The 16017-nt window shown below is 38.6% G+C and overlaps 1 protein-coding gene and 1 long non-coding RNA gene across 2 annotated transcripts; both read left to right on the top strand.

The window, feature by feature from the left end:
• Positions 1–2522: 2522 nt before the first annotated feature.
• Positions 2523–3678, top strand: LOC125202391. The gene is made up of 2 exons (XR_007173089.1): positions 2523–2721; positions 3459–3678. It is a non-coding gene; the product is annotated as an uncharacterized LOC125202391 (long non-coding RNA).
• Positions 3679–11056: 7378 nt separating this feature from the next.
• On the top strand, positions 11057–14431 carry LOC125205969 (VAN3-binding protein-like). The gene is made up of 4 exons (XM_048105242.1): positions 11057–11182; positions 13155–13832; positions 13925–13982; positions 14058–14431. Exons 1-4 carry the CDS (start codon positions 11057–11059, stop codon positions 14291–14293), a joined length of 1098 nt encoding a protein of 365 aa, XP_047961199.1. The 3' UTR covers positions 14294–14431.
• Positions 14432–16017: the final 1586 nt, after the last annotated feature.

Genomic DNA, 16017 nt, shown 5'->3' with positions numbered 1-16017 from the left:
TTGTTATTCTAAGCCTAATTTTAAGATGATTTTTATGATTGATATTTTATTGATGTAATTTTTATTTAGCTCAAACTGGAATTTTTAACATCATATGAACATTCAATCTTTAGATATAAATTTGCGTAGTTTCTTGCCATTCATGATAAAATTGAAACATGAGTAATATTTTGATAAAAGTCAAGCATGTGATATTAGCTATTTAATCCTTCAAGATTTTTTTTTATTAACAATAGTATTTAAAATAAGACAATGTAAATTTATAAATTAATACTGCAAAATTAGGATATTTTCATAATAAATAAAATTGATCGATAAATCAATGTAAATAAAATAAATTACGAGAAATAAAAACACAGAAAAATACCAAAAAATGACTGTTTTTTCGTGTTTTTATTTCTCGTAATTTATTTTATTTCCATTGTCGGCTTTTGATGTTGTTGCCAACACAATATTAATCTTACAACTTACAAACATTTGTCTTTGTCTTCTTCTTCTTCTCCATCCTCTCTATTTCTTCAAAAGGATTTCAACAATTCGATTCAAATGTAAACGTTTATGATTTACGTACTAATTAACGTCAAGATTCTTCTAAGGGAATGATCTGCAATGTGATTAAATCATTTATTTAACTCACTCTCGTGTATTGTGTGTATCAATCAAATTTAAAAGTTTATATATATTACCATCATCGTAGTTCCAATAATCGTAGTTCCAATATATAGAATTGAGATTCCAATTCCACTTACTTTTCCACTTATTTTCTTTCACAATTTTTTACGCGCGCTAAGTAAAAGTGAGAGTTTAAATCTTGGACTAAGGTAATATCCCCACCATCGGCCATTTTATAGTACTCCCTCCGTCCCGCTTTAACAGTTTCATTGACTTTTCTGCTCTCTTTTTGTAAAAATGATAAAAAATAGTTAAAGAGGAGAAACAATAAATTAAGAGAGAGAATAATATAGATAAGAGTCTTATCTACATTATTGTCTCTCTTACTTTACCATTTCTTCACTTTAACTATTTTTTATCATTTTTACAAAAAGATGGCAGAAAAGTCAATGAGACTGCCAAAGCGGGACGGAGGGAGGTTTTAAGAAATTGTTTGATGTTGTGAAGGAAAAAGGAAAAATGAATTAGTGAAAAATGAACCCCACTTTTATATATTGATTTTATAATTCTGAGTGTAATGAGATAGGTGCATGATGAATACCTTACCTAAAATGTAAAAATGTAAATGAGCCTTTAAAATCACATACATCCCAAAATAGCAAAGAGACATTATTTCACATGACGGAGTGAGTACTAACAATAGAAAAACAAATGAAGATGGTTAGCATGTGTAGAAACTAGAAACGTCCGATCGGTCGAACCGGCCGGTCCGGTCCGGTTGAACCAGAAATCGGAAAACAGTTTTTATGTTTAAAATGCTTGTTTAAAACATGCAATTAGAGGGAATTGAACCCTAGACCTCTAGGTAAGATACCAACATCTCTCCCATTCCACCACATGATCTTGAATGAAATATTGTGAACATTAATTATTGTTATACATTAAATCCATAATTTTTTGTCCACACAAATTAATAATTTGTGTTTAGTTTTATACTTTTAAATAATTGTTAGCTGTGATATGTTTAATTTTAATTATCAACCACTAAATTTTATTTTTATTGGTATAATAAATATATATGAAAATATAATTTTACCTAAGATTTAATATCATGTAATACTATTAATATAGTTTATTACTCCATATTTACTAAATATTACTCCAAATTTACTAATAATTCAAGTTTAATTTTATGTATTACCTAATAATACTATTATAGTATATATTTATCCAAATTAACTAAAAATTCATGTTTAGTTTAATATATTGTCTATAATATTATTTCACCATATAAATATTTTTGAGATAATATGAATTTTATCTATTTATATATGTAAAATATGTACATTTTTTAGGCTACACTAATTAAAAATTTATTTATTTAATAATTATTTAAATTTTACCATTCACTTTGTGACATCCCTAACCCGAAACCTACTTTATTTTGCATATTATCATATTATATTATCATTGCATGTTACAGTGGAATTTATACTACAGAGATATGAGTGTGTCATAGAGAATATATTTATGGTTATGATCGATTCACTATAATCGAATATATAGATAGTTTTAATTTACGGAAATCATTAAATGGATGTATATATATTGTACTATAGTATAAATTAGTACATATATATATATATATATTAGTTATATAAATGTGTGTGCACGTGTACTATGTAGTACTAGTATTTATGTACGTACATATTTATGTATATTAAATAGGAAATGATAGTTATCCTAAACTAATATAATATAAATACTAGTAGTAGTATAATTTGAAAACACAAATATGTTAGTATATACGTGGGTTGTAGTTGATAGTGCCACTGATACTATATGACAACTGTCAAAAAATTAAAATATATAGCATGCATGTTACCATTTTTTTTTAATCAGTAGCTTTAGTTATTATTTCTTCTTAACCGGCTTAGTATGCTTATATATATGTACACGTAGACCAGAGAGAAAAAAGAGAAGAAGAGAGGAAAATAGAATGATAATAGTTAGTAGAAGAAGACGAGAGAAAAATTAGAAGAAGAAAAGAAATAAGAGTTGTAGTAGATCGCAAAGCAGAATCGAAATTTTAGTGTTGCATACATTAAGGTATGTATAAATCATACTTTTAATTTTACATATATTATGTGATGGAATGCTATGTGTTAAATTGGAGTATATATTTGAATTATATGATGTGAGCCTTAAATGGTTATGTGTGGAGTATTTGATATTGATGTTGTGAATGATGGATATGTGATTTGTGCAATGAATATGTTATCTATAGTATTGAAGTTATTGATGGATTATATGGATATGTAATTGGTGCAATGTATATGTTTGATTTATCATATTGGAATCATTTGAATCATGGGATTAAAGAGGATATGTGACAGTTTTGCTCTGGATCTGATATACAATGGCAAAAGACCTACGGGTCATATACAATGATAATAGACCTACGGGTCAATACAAAGAGCAAAGAGGGACCTTCGTGGAAAGGTCAAATCAAAGAGGGGCCCTCGTGGAAAGGTCAATATGCAAAGAGGGGCCTTCGTGGAAAGGTCAATATGCAAAGAGGGGCCTTCGTGGAAAGGTCAAATAAATGAAAAGGGACCTACGGGTCGTGTACAATGAAATCCCTGGCAGATAGCATGCTTGATCTGTCACATAATAATGAAAAGAACGGAGAGGCATATGCATATGAATGTGAAATTGTTTATGATATTTATTACTTCTGGTGAAATATGTTGGTGGAAGAATGTGTTTGATATTTGTGTGTGAAATTAAAGGTAAGGTTTATATGCACTGAGTTGTGGCTCATATAAACCACTAATATTTTTCAGGAATAAGATATCAATGATTCGTGGGTTGATGTGAGTTACAGTTATTATAAGGGTCGGCGGCTGACGCATTTTGACAACCTTCTCCTCTTCATCATTTTTGCTTGAAGATAAATTTATAGTATATAGAGTGGTCAGAGGGTCCCACTGCTTTTCATAATGTTTTAAAATATGTACTTGACTTTATGTACTTGACGTGTAGTTATTTGTTTTAAAATTTTAATTTATTTATAGTAAGTGCATAAGTCATAGGGGTTGGGATGTGATACACTTATTTTAAATACTCTTAATATTTAATTTACTTAAAATGCTTAATATATGTTTTTGTTATATATTACTATTAATTACTATAATTTATTACTCACTAAATTTAATATATTTTGCAAGAGTATATTTAATTTTATATTTAAAAGGTAAAATGGTTCGACCAGTTATTGAACCAGTCGGACCGATTAAACCGTGAACCAATAATCTCGCCGGTTCAACGACCTGTTCGATTTTTAAAACATTGCTAGAAACAGTGCATCAAGAAGAAAAAGTGATGGCATGAATGAGAAAGCTTCCACTTGATGGATGAAAAAACTCAATCGGCAGCAATCCCCATGAAGCAAAAAGAAAGATGAAGTAGAAGTAAATGAATCATGTTTTTTTTTGAAAAAACGTTGTCCTTCACTAGTCACTGCTACTTTTTCTTGAATAACAAAACCCAAAAACAAAAACACCCACTTTCGCAACAATAAAGAGAGAATAACGAATGCCTTCAGTACACCTGATGCCTTCAGTGCACGCCGTTGTACTCCTCTCAACGTACAACACTATGAAGCTGGAATAGGACGAACCGCAAGAAACTCCATCGCAGAGAAACGCATATAAGAGCATCCGCAGCAGTAGCAGGGACCTGCTCGTCCGTCCGTGCCGCTGAGCACGGTGCCGTCCGTCCCAGCGGCACGACGCTGCTCTTAGCTAAGAGCACGTCCGTGCCGCTGAGCAGCCCTACGTGGCACGCTCTGATTGGCCAACGGCTATGCCGTTGGCAAATTTATTTATTTATTTATTTATAGCCGTTGGCAAATTTTTTTTTTTTAAAAAAAAATTCAAAATTTATTTAAAAAAAGTTTTTAAATAAAAAAAATATTTTCCCACTTCCCAAAAAATTATATCCGTTTTCTACCCACTTTTAATTTATTTTTCAATTTTTTTCCCCCAAAATTCACATTTTCATCTATAAATACCCCCACTTCAACACAAAAAAAAATCACATTCTCATCTATTCTATCATCATTCATCTACATTCTCTCATCCTTTTTCCTCATACTCTCTCATCTAAATTCCCACCACACTACACAATGTTCGGCTCCGGCGATCACCCTTCCGGCAATCGCGGTTGGAACCACGATTGGTTCGACTCCGAGGCCGGATATAGTCCGGAAACCCAACCCTCCTCAAACTCAAGGTTCGCAAGCTCCGGGTGGCTACCGTCCTTACCCGTTGCACGACCTAAACGCCCCCGGGTTCGGGTGGGCTCCCGAACCCGGATCGGGAGGGAGCAACGGCTCTACTCCTACTCCTACTTCTGTTCCTACTCCTCCTGTTCGTGGCACCCGCACCCCATACACTCCGAGTGAGATGATGGCGATGTTAAAAGCCTACTTGGCAGTCTCCGAAGATCCGGACGTTGGCACGAATCAAACCGGGGAAACTTATTGGTGGCGTATCACTCGCCCTACAATGAAACCCGGCCGGCGGGAACCATCTATCGCAATGATAGTATGGTTCGCAATTGCATCTACAGATGCAACGAGGCAATCAGAAGTTCCAGGGGATTTACCTCCAGGAAGAGCGGTCAGCGGGGAGCGGCACGAACGAGCTCGACATCATCACTGCCGCCTTTGCGGCATATCAACGGGAGGAGTACAAACGGTTCAAGTACCTTGATTGTTGGCAGGAGGGGCGCCAACATCCGAAGTATAGGGGCGGCATAGCAGCATCCTCCTCCAGCTCCTCCGGCAAACGGTCCAGGTCGGTTGCCCTATCCGACGGCGTCTCCGATGATGTGGCTACCCAGGCTTGCCGGAGCTAACTTGGGTAGCCCCGACGCTGGCCCGAGCAGTTCCCGCCCGCAAGGAAGGAAGAAGGCGGCGGCCAACCGCCCCCGCCGTCGCGTCTCGACTCCCTTTGTGCCTCCTCCACCCCCGAACAACACATTGTGGGCCATCTTGAGTCAACTCTATATGAACGATACATCTCGGATGACTCCGGATCAACTTGCAACACATGAGCAAATGATCCGGGGTCTCAAGAGGCAATTGGGGATAGATAACTAGTCTTCTACGTGTGTAATTTTTAATTTGTAGGATTTTAATTATGTATTTTTTATTTTCTAGGATTTTAATTATGTATTTTTATGTTTTAGTATTTTAATTATGTAATTTTTATTTTTTAGGATTTTAATTATGTAATTTTTATTTTTTAATGTAGAAATTTTTTTAATAATTGGAGTATTTAAATTGAATAATAGAATAGTGGGACCCTTGAGCTTGTCCTTAGCTAAGAGCACGGATGTGGGTGTTGTGCTCTTAGCTAAGGACAAGGAGTAAAAGTCGATCCGGGCCCATCTCCGTGCTCTTAGCTAAGAGCACGGATGGAGATGCTCTAAACAGACAAAAGCCCCAGTTGACCACAACACCAAAACTCCCTGAACAATTTTGTTGACCGGTGGACCAGGCTGTGGGCCCAACCAGTCACCATCCTAGTATGCCTACTCAAAATCCATCTACTGGTCTATATTTAAAAGTGGCTTCTGAGGTTTGGTTAAAATTAGAATAAATCATGAAATCTTACGAAATTCTCAATTATTCCCTCCGTCCCCGATTAAAAGTAACACTTTTTCATTTCGATCCATTTCCAATTAACTCAATTCATTTTTACCATAAATAGTAAGAGTCACACTTCATTTTTACCATAAATGAAGTAGGTCTCACATTCCACTAACTCAATTCACTCACATTTTATTATAAAACCAATATAAAAAAATAGGTCCCACATTCAACTAACTTTTTCAACCAACTTTTCTTTACATTTCTTAAAACCCGTGCCCGATCAAAGTGTGACTCCTAATGGAGAATGGAGGGAGTATTTTATAATGATTATTTTTAAGAAAATTTCCTATTTTTTTAAGAAGAAAAATTTGATACTCCGTACTGAATTGGTGTATACTTGTACAATTCAATAACATAAATCAATAGTAATGTAAATATGCATTAACAGTGGTGGAGCCAAGAATTTTGTAGTGGGGGGGTCCAAGAAGAAGAAAAATTTTAGCACCATTATTGATATATATAGATATCTCTTGATGATTTTATCATCGAAATTAGTCGTAGGAAGACTCTTTTATGTTTTGCCTTTTTTTCATCATTTAGAATTAAAAGATCTAAAAAATAAAGGAATAGTTTCATATATTTAGTACATAAGAAATAAATGAAAATGTTTTTACCTACTAATAAAATTAAGTTTTTCATAAGTAAAGCAATTGTTTAAGTGTACATATTAATTTTTTTTATAAAACTATTAATTATATTAAAATAATAATATAAAAAGTAATTTTAAAAATGTATATTACAATATTTACAAGTTATAGAACAAATAATATCCTTTCAAATTCACTTCTCTAAAAAATGAATTGTAATGGCTTACTAATACATTGGACAAATATTCAAAAAAGTAAGCCACGGGTGAAGTGAGAATTTGATCAAATGGGATAAGAAACTATAAATACAGAAAATAAAATAGGTTTGATCAAATGGGATAACTATTTTTTTTGAAACTATATGATTTATCGTTCAAAATTTGAAAGATCCAAGATAAATTAGAATGTGGTAAAATTTTATTAAATTTTTTTCACTAATGAAGTGAGAATTTGCTTTCCATTAGCAATATTCCAAGTCTATAAATATCTTTCTCTCTATTTCTTTTTTAGTTTATTAGTTTCATATTCCATTCGTTCAAAATAATAGTCACATTAGTGGATTCGAGTTTTATTAAAAGATTAATAAAATAAAATATGGAGGGATAAGCAGGTAAAGTTAGAGAGATGCAAAGAAAAATGTATAAAGTATGAGGGAAAATTGGTGAAAATATGATAGAAAAAGTTCTATTTATAGAAATAACACTTTTTTTTAACATAAACTAGAAAAATAAGGGGTCCTATTCTAATGCTTATAGCACTCTAATCCAAAATCAAGACTAAATCTCCACCATTGGATTTTAAAATGAGTGGATGAGATTAAAGCTCACAAATCTCAATAAATAGTAGACAAAATATCATCAAAAGGGTAATATCGTCATTATGTTATCATATGATAATTTTCGTGGGTGTTTTTTTATATCAACATTGTGTATTACAAATATCAACAATATGAAATTAGAATATCAATACAAGGACAAGAAAATATCAACACATTTTTACTGAGATTGACATGCATAATCTTGAGATTTTGCCTACAATATATTGAGATTTTTTGTTGCATTTGTTGATAAAAGCTGCTTATCAACATGTACGAAAATTGAAATATAATTTATCAAATTTCATCACCCGAACATCATCGGAACATATGCAATTGAGATCTCGTTGGAATCCTTATTAAATTATCTTTAATTTGATATAATTTTTTCAAAAAAATAATTTAAATTAAGAGAGTTACGTAAATTTAAAGATTTGAGATGATTTTGAGGAGAGAGAAAGTAGTTAGTTATAATTACTACATATAGGATTTGACATTAATATCCTTTTAATTTAATTAATAATTATTTAATTTTAAAATATATTACACTTGGTATTATATTAACCACAAGATCTTCTAATCTAATGGTTGAAAATTGGTCTCAATTTGGGATTGATAATTAGTTAACAATTGATTACATCCCAATAAGACTATTCATATGATAATGGACTAGCGCTTCGGCGTGGGCTGGCCGGCGCTGGCCGATCGGCTAGCCGCCATTGTGGCGGCCCGATCGGCCAGCGATCGGCTAATTTCCATTTTTGTTTTTTGTTTTTTTTTTAAAAACCTATATAAACGCGATTTTCGTTTCATTTTCATTTGCACCACTTGTTTTAACGAGTTTTCTCTATCTCTAACTTTCTGTACAAGAGCATCATCGAGCGATGGATCACAACAACGAGTCTAGTCCAGCGACGAGTGGATCTCAGATTCCCACGGTACCCAGGTGGGATGCTGGATGGGGCAGATGGGCCCGGGGTTAAACATCCCTTGGAATCAGATGATGGGGATGATGGCCGGTGCGCCGGGGGATGCTAGGGGGTATGCCGTGGGGGATGACGGGCGGCGGGCAGTCAGCGCCCGGGGGTGGAGGTATGCCCCAGATGCAGCAGCAGATGATGGGGATGATGTGGCGGGGCGGGGTGTCGGGGGGGATGCATCACGGTATGCATCCCGGGATGCTGTGGGGGTTCGGGGGTCACCGGGAGGGGACACGGTATATCGGCCCTCGCTTGATTTTTTGACGGCTTCGTCTCACACGTCGACCCAAGTGGAGACGCAGGTTCACTGGCGATGACCTTCTGTCATTGCATGATATGGGGATCGATCTCGGGGATCCGGATACTCCCGTTCCAGCGAGGCGGGCGCCGAAGAAGAAGACGAGGGGGAAGGCCAAGGCGGTCGGCGAGTCATCGCAGCCCGCTGTTGACGACACCCCTGGCCGGAGGAAGTGGACGGAGGATGAGTACGCCGGGGTGGCCAGGGGGTGGTTGGAGGTGTGCGGCGATCCGCTGGTTGCGAACAACCAGTGAGGCCGTCAACTATGTGGTCGAAGATCGGGCGCCTATAGGAGACCGCCCGCATGTGGGGAAGGACTTCCCGGGCCAGCGAGGAGGTCCGGAAGGGGTGCTGAGCGCACCAGTGGCCGCGCGGTGGGCCGTTTTGCGAATTTGTACGCCAACGCCCTCCGTCAGGTTCGGCAGAGGGGCAGTAATGAGGACGACGCCTGGAGGATAAAGGCCGCGAATCGGTTCTCCCGTGGCAGGGAAGCATGTTAGGAGTTCACCTTCTCGGGGAGCGGCTTCTTGTTGGCCGAAGGACTCGCTGCAGAGAAGTTCCTGGCGGGTGCCGACGCTGGGTGGCCGGGTTGAAGCAGTACGGCCGAACTATAGCGGCGGCTACAACGGCAGGAGTTTCCATACCCTCCTTCATTTACTCGGTCGCCCCCGCCCGGTTGGACAGAAGCGGGCGCAGCGGGCTGCGAGGGGCGGATCCCCCCTATCGCCCCGCGAGGTCCAGTCCTCCGCCCTCCCACCCGCCCCCACTCGAGTACACTCTCCATTCGCGTAACCATATGCGGGATCAGATGTATAAGGTCTTCCAAGAGTGGAAGGCCGCCACTGACCCCACGGAGAAGATGTTTCTTCACGAGATGCTCGAGAGCATGCGTGTTGATTAAGAGATCGCGAGGGCACGGCTAGCGGGTTCCGACGTGGGCTCAGATACCACGGGTGGCGGCAGCCAAGCAGCGGCGGCGGCGACGGCGACGGCGATGAGGAGGTAGAGAGCGGCGGGGCTCGTGTGTGGAAGCCCTTTTTTTTTTTAAAAAAAATATTGTACTTTTTTTTTTAAATCTTTGTACTTTTTTTAATGGAATGGATTATTTTTCTCGTATATGTCTCGTAAATTTAATTCCGTATTTTAATCGTAATTTTAATTCCGTAAATGTAGTATATTTTGAATTATTTTTATGCGGCTAGCCTATGGCTGACCTAAATCTGATGTGGTAGGTGGTTTTTTTAGTGTTGCTGACGTGGCAGGGGAGAGAATGGCTGGCATATTGCTGGCCTAAGCACCATTGCGGATGCTCTTAGTAAGTCTATTCATTGTAGACAATGGAATATTAATACTACTCTCTTCGTTCCAAGGAAGATGATCCTTTTTTTGAGCGGCACATAATTTTATGCAACTTTATTTTTAGTATTAAGTGGACTGAGTAAAATAAGAGAGGGTGAATAAAGTAGATATAAAAATATTTTTATTTTTTGTTATAGTTTATTTTGATTAGAATAAATTAAAAAGGAAAGTGAGTCATCTGAAATAGGATGGAGGATTACACAACAAGACTATTTTATTTTTTTTGGATATAGGTAGTAGTCCTCTATAAAAACACATACCCATGCAAGTAGTAGGACTATTTCCCAATACCAAAGCCAATTGCCAATCATCTTGTTTTCTCACATCATGTACAATACCAATACGAAAATGGACAAGTTGTGGGCCAAGGTTCCGCTGCCGGAAAGCCCAAGAGGGCCCATGGAGTTTCTGTCGCTGTCATGGAGCGCCTCCGCCCTTCAACTCTCCAAAGCCATCGCTCCTTCTCTCAAGACAGCTGTAGCCATCCCGGAAAACACCGCCGGAGAAGAAGAGGACGACAATGCTAAGCTCTCCGGCACCATGTTTTCCTTTGCTTCCACCGCCACTTCTCAGCTCATCCTCGACCGCATCATGTCTCAATCTGTATGTCCTTTTATATTCAACAAATTATTAAATCTGTCCATTTTTTTTTTAATTTACTTAAGCAAATTGACTGAAATGAAAATGCAGGAGATTTCACCACTCACATCGGGGAGGCTTTCACATAGCAGCGGGCCTCTCAATTGTCTCACCGAGGAAACCGAGTCGCCTCCCGTTTCACCCTCCGACGAATACGAGGACGTCGTTAAGGTACCTACATTTCAGACATACTACCCCTCCGTCCAAAAAAAATAGTCCTAGTTTTCAATTTTAGCATGTTCAAACTAAGAAAACATAAATGATTAGTCAATGATTTGGATAAAAGCTTATTATTAGAACACAAAGCGGCCATAATTTTACAGCTTTCACAACATAGTCTGCATAAAGTGAACAAACATTGAGTATAATGATTTTGTCACTTTGGATTTTTACTATTTTTTCTTGCAAAAATGATTTAGCCGTCCCAAAACTCAACCTTTTGACTTTCTCACAAAACACAATCACCTTTAATTAATCATATCTTAAATAGATAAAGTTAATTTATGGAATTTTTAGAGTGTCCACAATGGTGGCCCTCTTGGGCTGTCCAAGTCACTATTTCTTGGACATGCCCAACAAACTTGGCCCTGCCCTTTAAACTTGACCACTACAATGGTGGCCCTTCGGGCCACTATTTTTTTTATTTTAACAATTAAAATTATTTTCATACATTTTTGTTATATTTTAATATAACTAGAATAAAATTTATATGCCTATAATAATTAAAAAATGCATACTTAAAAAAAAATGCATCCTTTAAAAATTACTAGAAAAAATTGAAACCAAATTTTCGTCGTATTATAGATAGGGTAAAATTATACAACGAAAAATATGAGGAATAAAGTATTTATAAAAATAATTTTTGAAATTAAAAAAAAAAAAAAATCGGAGGCAAGGGCCGCTCTCGGCCCTTGCAGTGGCGGGCCGAGTCGCGTGCCCAAGAGCTTCGGCCTGGCCGAGAGCTCGGCTCTCTCTCGTCCACCCCCCTGGCCCTCGGGCACCCTGCGGCTCGGTAGTGGGGGTCGCGCCTTGGCCAACTCCGGGCCAAGGGCCGTGGCCCTCCCACCGTGGACACTCTTATATGCTAAACAACTTTGCTTTTTTGACTGCTCAATAACAAGTTTTTGCCTTTAAGGAAAAGAGTGGTACGACCCTCAAAATTTCATTGCCCTCATCATTAATTTTGTATCTTTATTGTATTTTAATACATACTCCCTCCCTCCGTCCCACTTAAAATGCAACATTTGGGAATCGGCACGAAATTTTATGTAGTGTTGTTTTGTGAGTTAAAGAAGAGAGAGGAAAGTAAGAGAGATGAAAAAGTAGAGATAAAGTTGTTTCCATTTTTTAGGAAATGTTTTATTTTTAATGGGACAGCCAAAAAAGGAAAATGTTTCATTTTTAATGGGACGGAGAGAGTATATAGTAGAGATACATCACTACTAGTACTATAAATTAAGAATCATATAGTCGTACATCAAGAATCATTATCCTGAAAACAAAAAAATGAAATTCTGCATTAATTCCTTCCAAAATTAAACGCAAAGTTCTGTAAAAAGCAACTGGTTGAGTGCATAAATGGTCATATTGATTTCCCAGGCAAAAAAATTAGTACAAGAGTTTCTTTTTACTACTGCCACTATTTTGGCAGTATTGCACTACCCTTTTTAATTTTTATGATAAGCTAACTGAAATTTATTGCCAACATTTACTTCACCATTACACCATAATTCCATATATACCATAAGATCCAATTGCTTCAATACAAATCAATGTCGCTACAATTTTCTACTTTCTTCCAATATTTTTACTTTAAAGTTTAAACACTACAACAATAATTCCAAAATTGTGGTTAATTTATTTGCTTATCATGTAATTCCATTATTAAGGTTTATAGTGATTAATCAGTAATATACTATCTCCGTCCAAAAAAATAGACAAAATTATAAATGACACGAATTTTAATGTATAATTGGTAAAGTAAAAGAGAGGAAGAGAAAATGTGGTGGAAGTAGTGTTTAGTGGATTGTGGGGTCCATATTTAGATTGATACTTAGCGCTGATCTATTTTTTTTGGACCGAGGTAGCAGTAATTAAGTATGCTACTAATTAATTTATCATGGCTCAAACATGAAAACTTCAGTATTTACGAGCAAACAACACCCTGCAACCCCTGTTCACCGGCACCCCGCGAGCCGGCTTCTCCGGTGGCGCCAACACCCCGGGCGGAAAGACAGTTGGGAGGTGGCTGAAGGAGTGTAGGGAGAAGAAAAAAGAGGAAACCAGAACCCACAACGCCCAGCTCCACGCTGCTGTCTCTGTCGCCGCCGTTGCTGCCGCCATCGCGGCCGCGACCGCCGCCTTGTCCTCCAGCGGCAAGGACGAGCAGACGGCAAAGACGAACACTGCAGTCGCCTCCGCCGCCACCCTGGTGGCGGCCCAGTGCGTGGAGGCTGCCGAGGCAATGGGGGCCGAACGCGACCGCCTGATCGCCGTCATCAACTCGGCGGTCAACAGAGACATATCGACCCTGACCGCAGCTGCCGCCACAGCTCTGCGAGGCGTGGCGACGTTGAAGGCTCGAGCCCTGAAAGAAGTGTGGAACGTGGCGGCGGCTGTGGCTTTGCCTATAGAGATGAGTTTAGGCAATAACAGTAACAGTACCAGTAACTCGAGCAGCAATAGCTACTGCGAGGAAGAGAATTTCCTTGTTTCTTGCAATCAAGAGATGCTTGCTCGAGGCACTCATCTTCTCAAACGAACTCGCAAAGGAGATCTTCACTGGATAATTGTATCCGTTTACATCCACCGCAGCGGGAATGTGAGTTTTGGCCTTATTTCTATATTGTTGTGTGTGTATGTGTGTGTTTAGTTTTCGTCAGGAATCTGATGTGTGTGTGTGTGTTGGTGCAGGTGATGCTGGAGATGAAGAGCAGGCACGTGGGAAACACATTTACCAAGAAGAAGAAGAGTAAATTAACCTATAATAACTTTAGCCTTTAGGTGACGTAGATTAGAGAATAATTGGAATTTATGGTATGTGCAGATGTGGTGGTGGATGTTGTGAAAGACATGGCGGCGTGGCCGGGGAGGCACTTGTTCGAGGACGTGGAGCAGAGGTGGTACTTTGGGCTGAAGACGGAAGGGCGGGGGTTGGTGGAGTTCGAGTGCAGGAATGCTAGAGAGTACGAGATGTGGACACAGGGCGTGCCGAGGCTTCTCTCCATGGTTGCTCACAACAATACAAAGCGTTATATATGGGTTAAGATTAATGTTGGCTAGCTACCATGACTGCATAATGCCACTCTTTTGTGTATTATTATAAATGTGCCTATTTAGCATGCATGTTTCAATCTTCTCTTCTAGGAAGAATTAGACTACGAGGTTGTTAGTGTTCTAAGTCGAAGGTACTATTGTCTTTGTTGGTATAGTTGATTAAGGCTTTAACCTTCGCTTTCTTGGGACTACCGCCTAACTCAACGCCACCCGAAAACATTGGGTGATTTTGAACAATTGCATAATACGTCTTCGTATTGGAATTGTTTCCATTCTTTCTCAAAGAACGCATGATAAGCGATGGTATGAATACTGTTTACACTTGCTCCAATCAGCCAAATTTTTTGCACATCATTGACAATGCAAGCGTATTTAGTGATATCCATCTAGGACTAGACCCGACCCCAGTGCTTGCAAAAATGGCTCAACTGAGTTTGTTATTGCGTAATAAATCAGCATAATTTTTTTTATTTTTTATTTTTTATTTTTTTTAAAACACCATCATGGTGGGGGGTTCGTGGGTCCCCCGTCCCTATATATCATCAAAAGAAAATTACAAATTGGCCTAAAGTGCTGGGAAAAACGACAATCTAGCAATTACACCAGAAGAGTAAGAAGAGGACATGTCTACCAAGACCCAACACCTACCTAATCTAATGGTGCAGGTTGCGGGATAAAACAGGTCATATCAATCATCTTGACTACGAACCAGATGGCCTCCTCGACCGAACTTGACTATCAATCGTTCTCCCTGAAGTTTGGTAATCCGAGCTGATCCATGCGGGCCAAGGCCTTAATGAAGGGCGAGGCATCTTCCTGTCCGAAAGAGCTCCTGAACATTGTTCTCCCCCCTTGTTTGGCAAGATAATCAACAATCTTATTTCCTTCCCGGGGAATGTGGGTTGTTTTGTAAATGCACCCTCTAAGATTGTTTCTGATCTCCGTAATGATGTGTCGATGCTCCGCTGGCCCTCGATCTCCTCTCTCGACCATTCCAACAACCTCCTGTGCATCCACCTCCATCCATACTTTATCACCATATTTCCTTTCCAAAACTATCCCTCTTAGTAGAGCTCGCAATTCTGCCTCCGTACTTAAGTGAGCCTCAAAGAAATATGAGAATCCCTCCAAAATTCCTCCTTGATTGTTTCGAATGATACCCCCTCCTCCTGCTTGGTTGGTAGTTCTCTCGAACGCTCCATCCGTGTTAAGTTTAACCCAATTTGTCTGTGGTGGGAACCATCGGATGATGATAGAAGACGTTGCCCTGTTTGTCCGTGGGCGAGGGAATAAGAAATTCACTATAGGCTCTGCTCCCTTCCACTGTCTTGGCTCTAGTTTTCTTGCCAAAATCGCCCATTGAAGATGATTATGGATTCGTTCCTTCACCATTTCGTAGCTGAATTTGACTCCCCTATGAATAACATTGTTCCTTTCGGTCCATATGAACCATAGGATCAAGCATGGAATCAACATGCTACCATTGTCGCCCTTATTTCCCCCCAGATTTGAATGCCACCAACGAATGCGCTGCTCAATATCAGTCCCTCCCCTCGGGAATGGTGGTGCATCAGCGAACCAGCATGAGAAATGGCTCCAAATTATGTTGGCCGCTTCACCTTGAATAAACAGATGTTCACGCGTTTCAATCCTCGGATTCTTGCAACATCGGCTAAATTCTATAAATAGGCCATTCTGGAAAAATGCTTCCATCAATAGGGTTTTTTTTT

This window comes from Salvia hispanica, chromosome 1 (genome assembly GCF_023119035.1).
Source record: "Salvia hispanica cultivar TCC Black 2014 chromosome 1, UniMelb_Shisp_WGS_1.0, whole genome shotgun sequence".
Lineage (NCBI taxonomy): Eukaryota > Viridiplantae > Streptophyta > Magnoliopsida > Lamiales > Lamiaceae > Salvia > Salvia hispanica.
The sequence above is the reverse complement of the archived record's forward strand: the minus strand, read 5'-3'. Positions and strand labels throughout refer to the sequence as shown.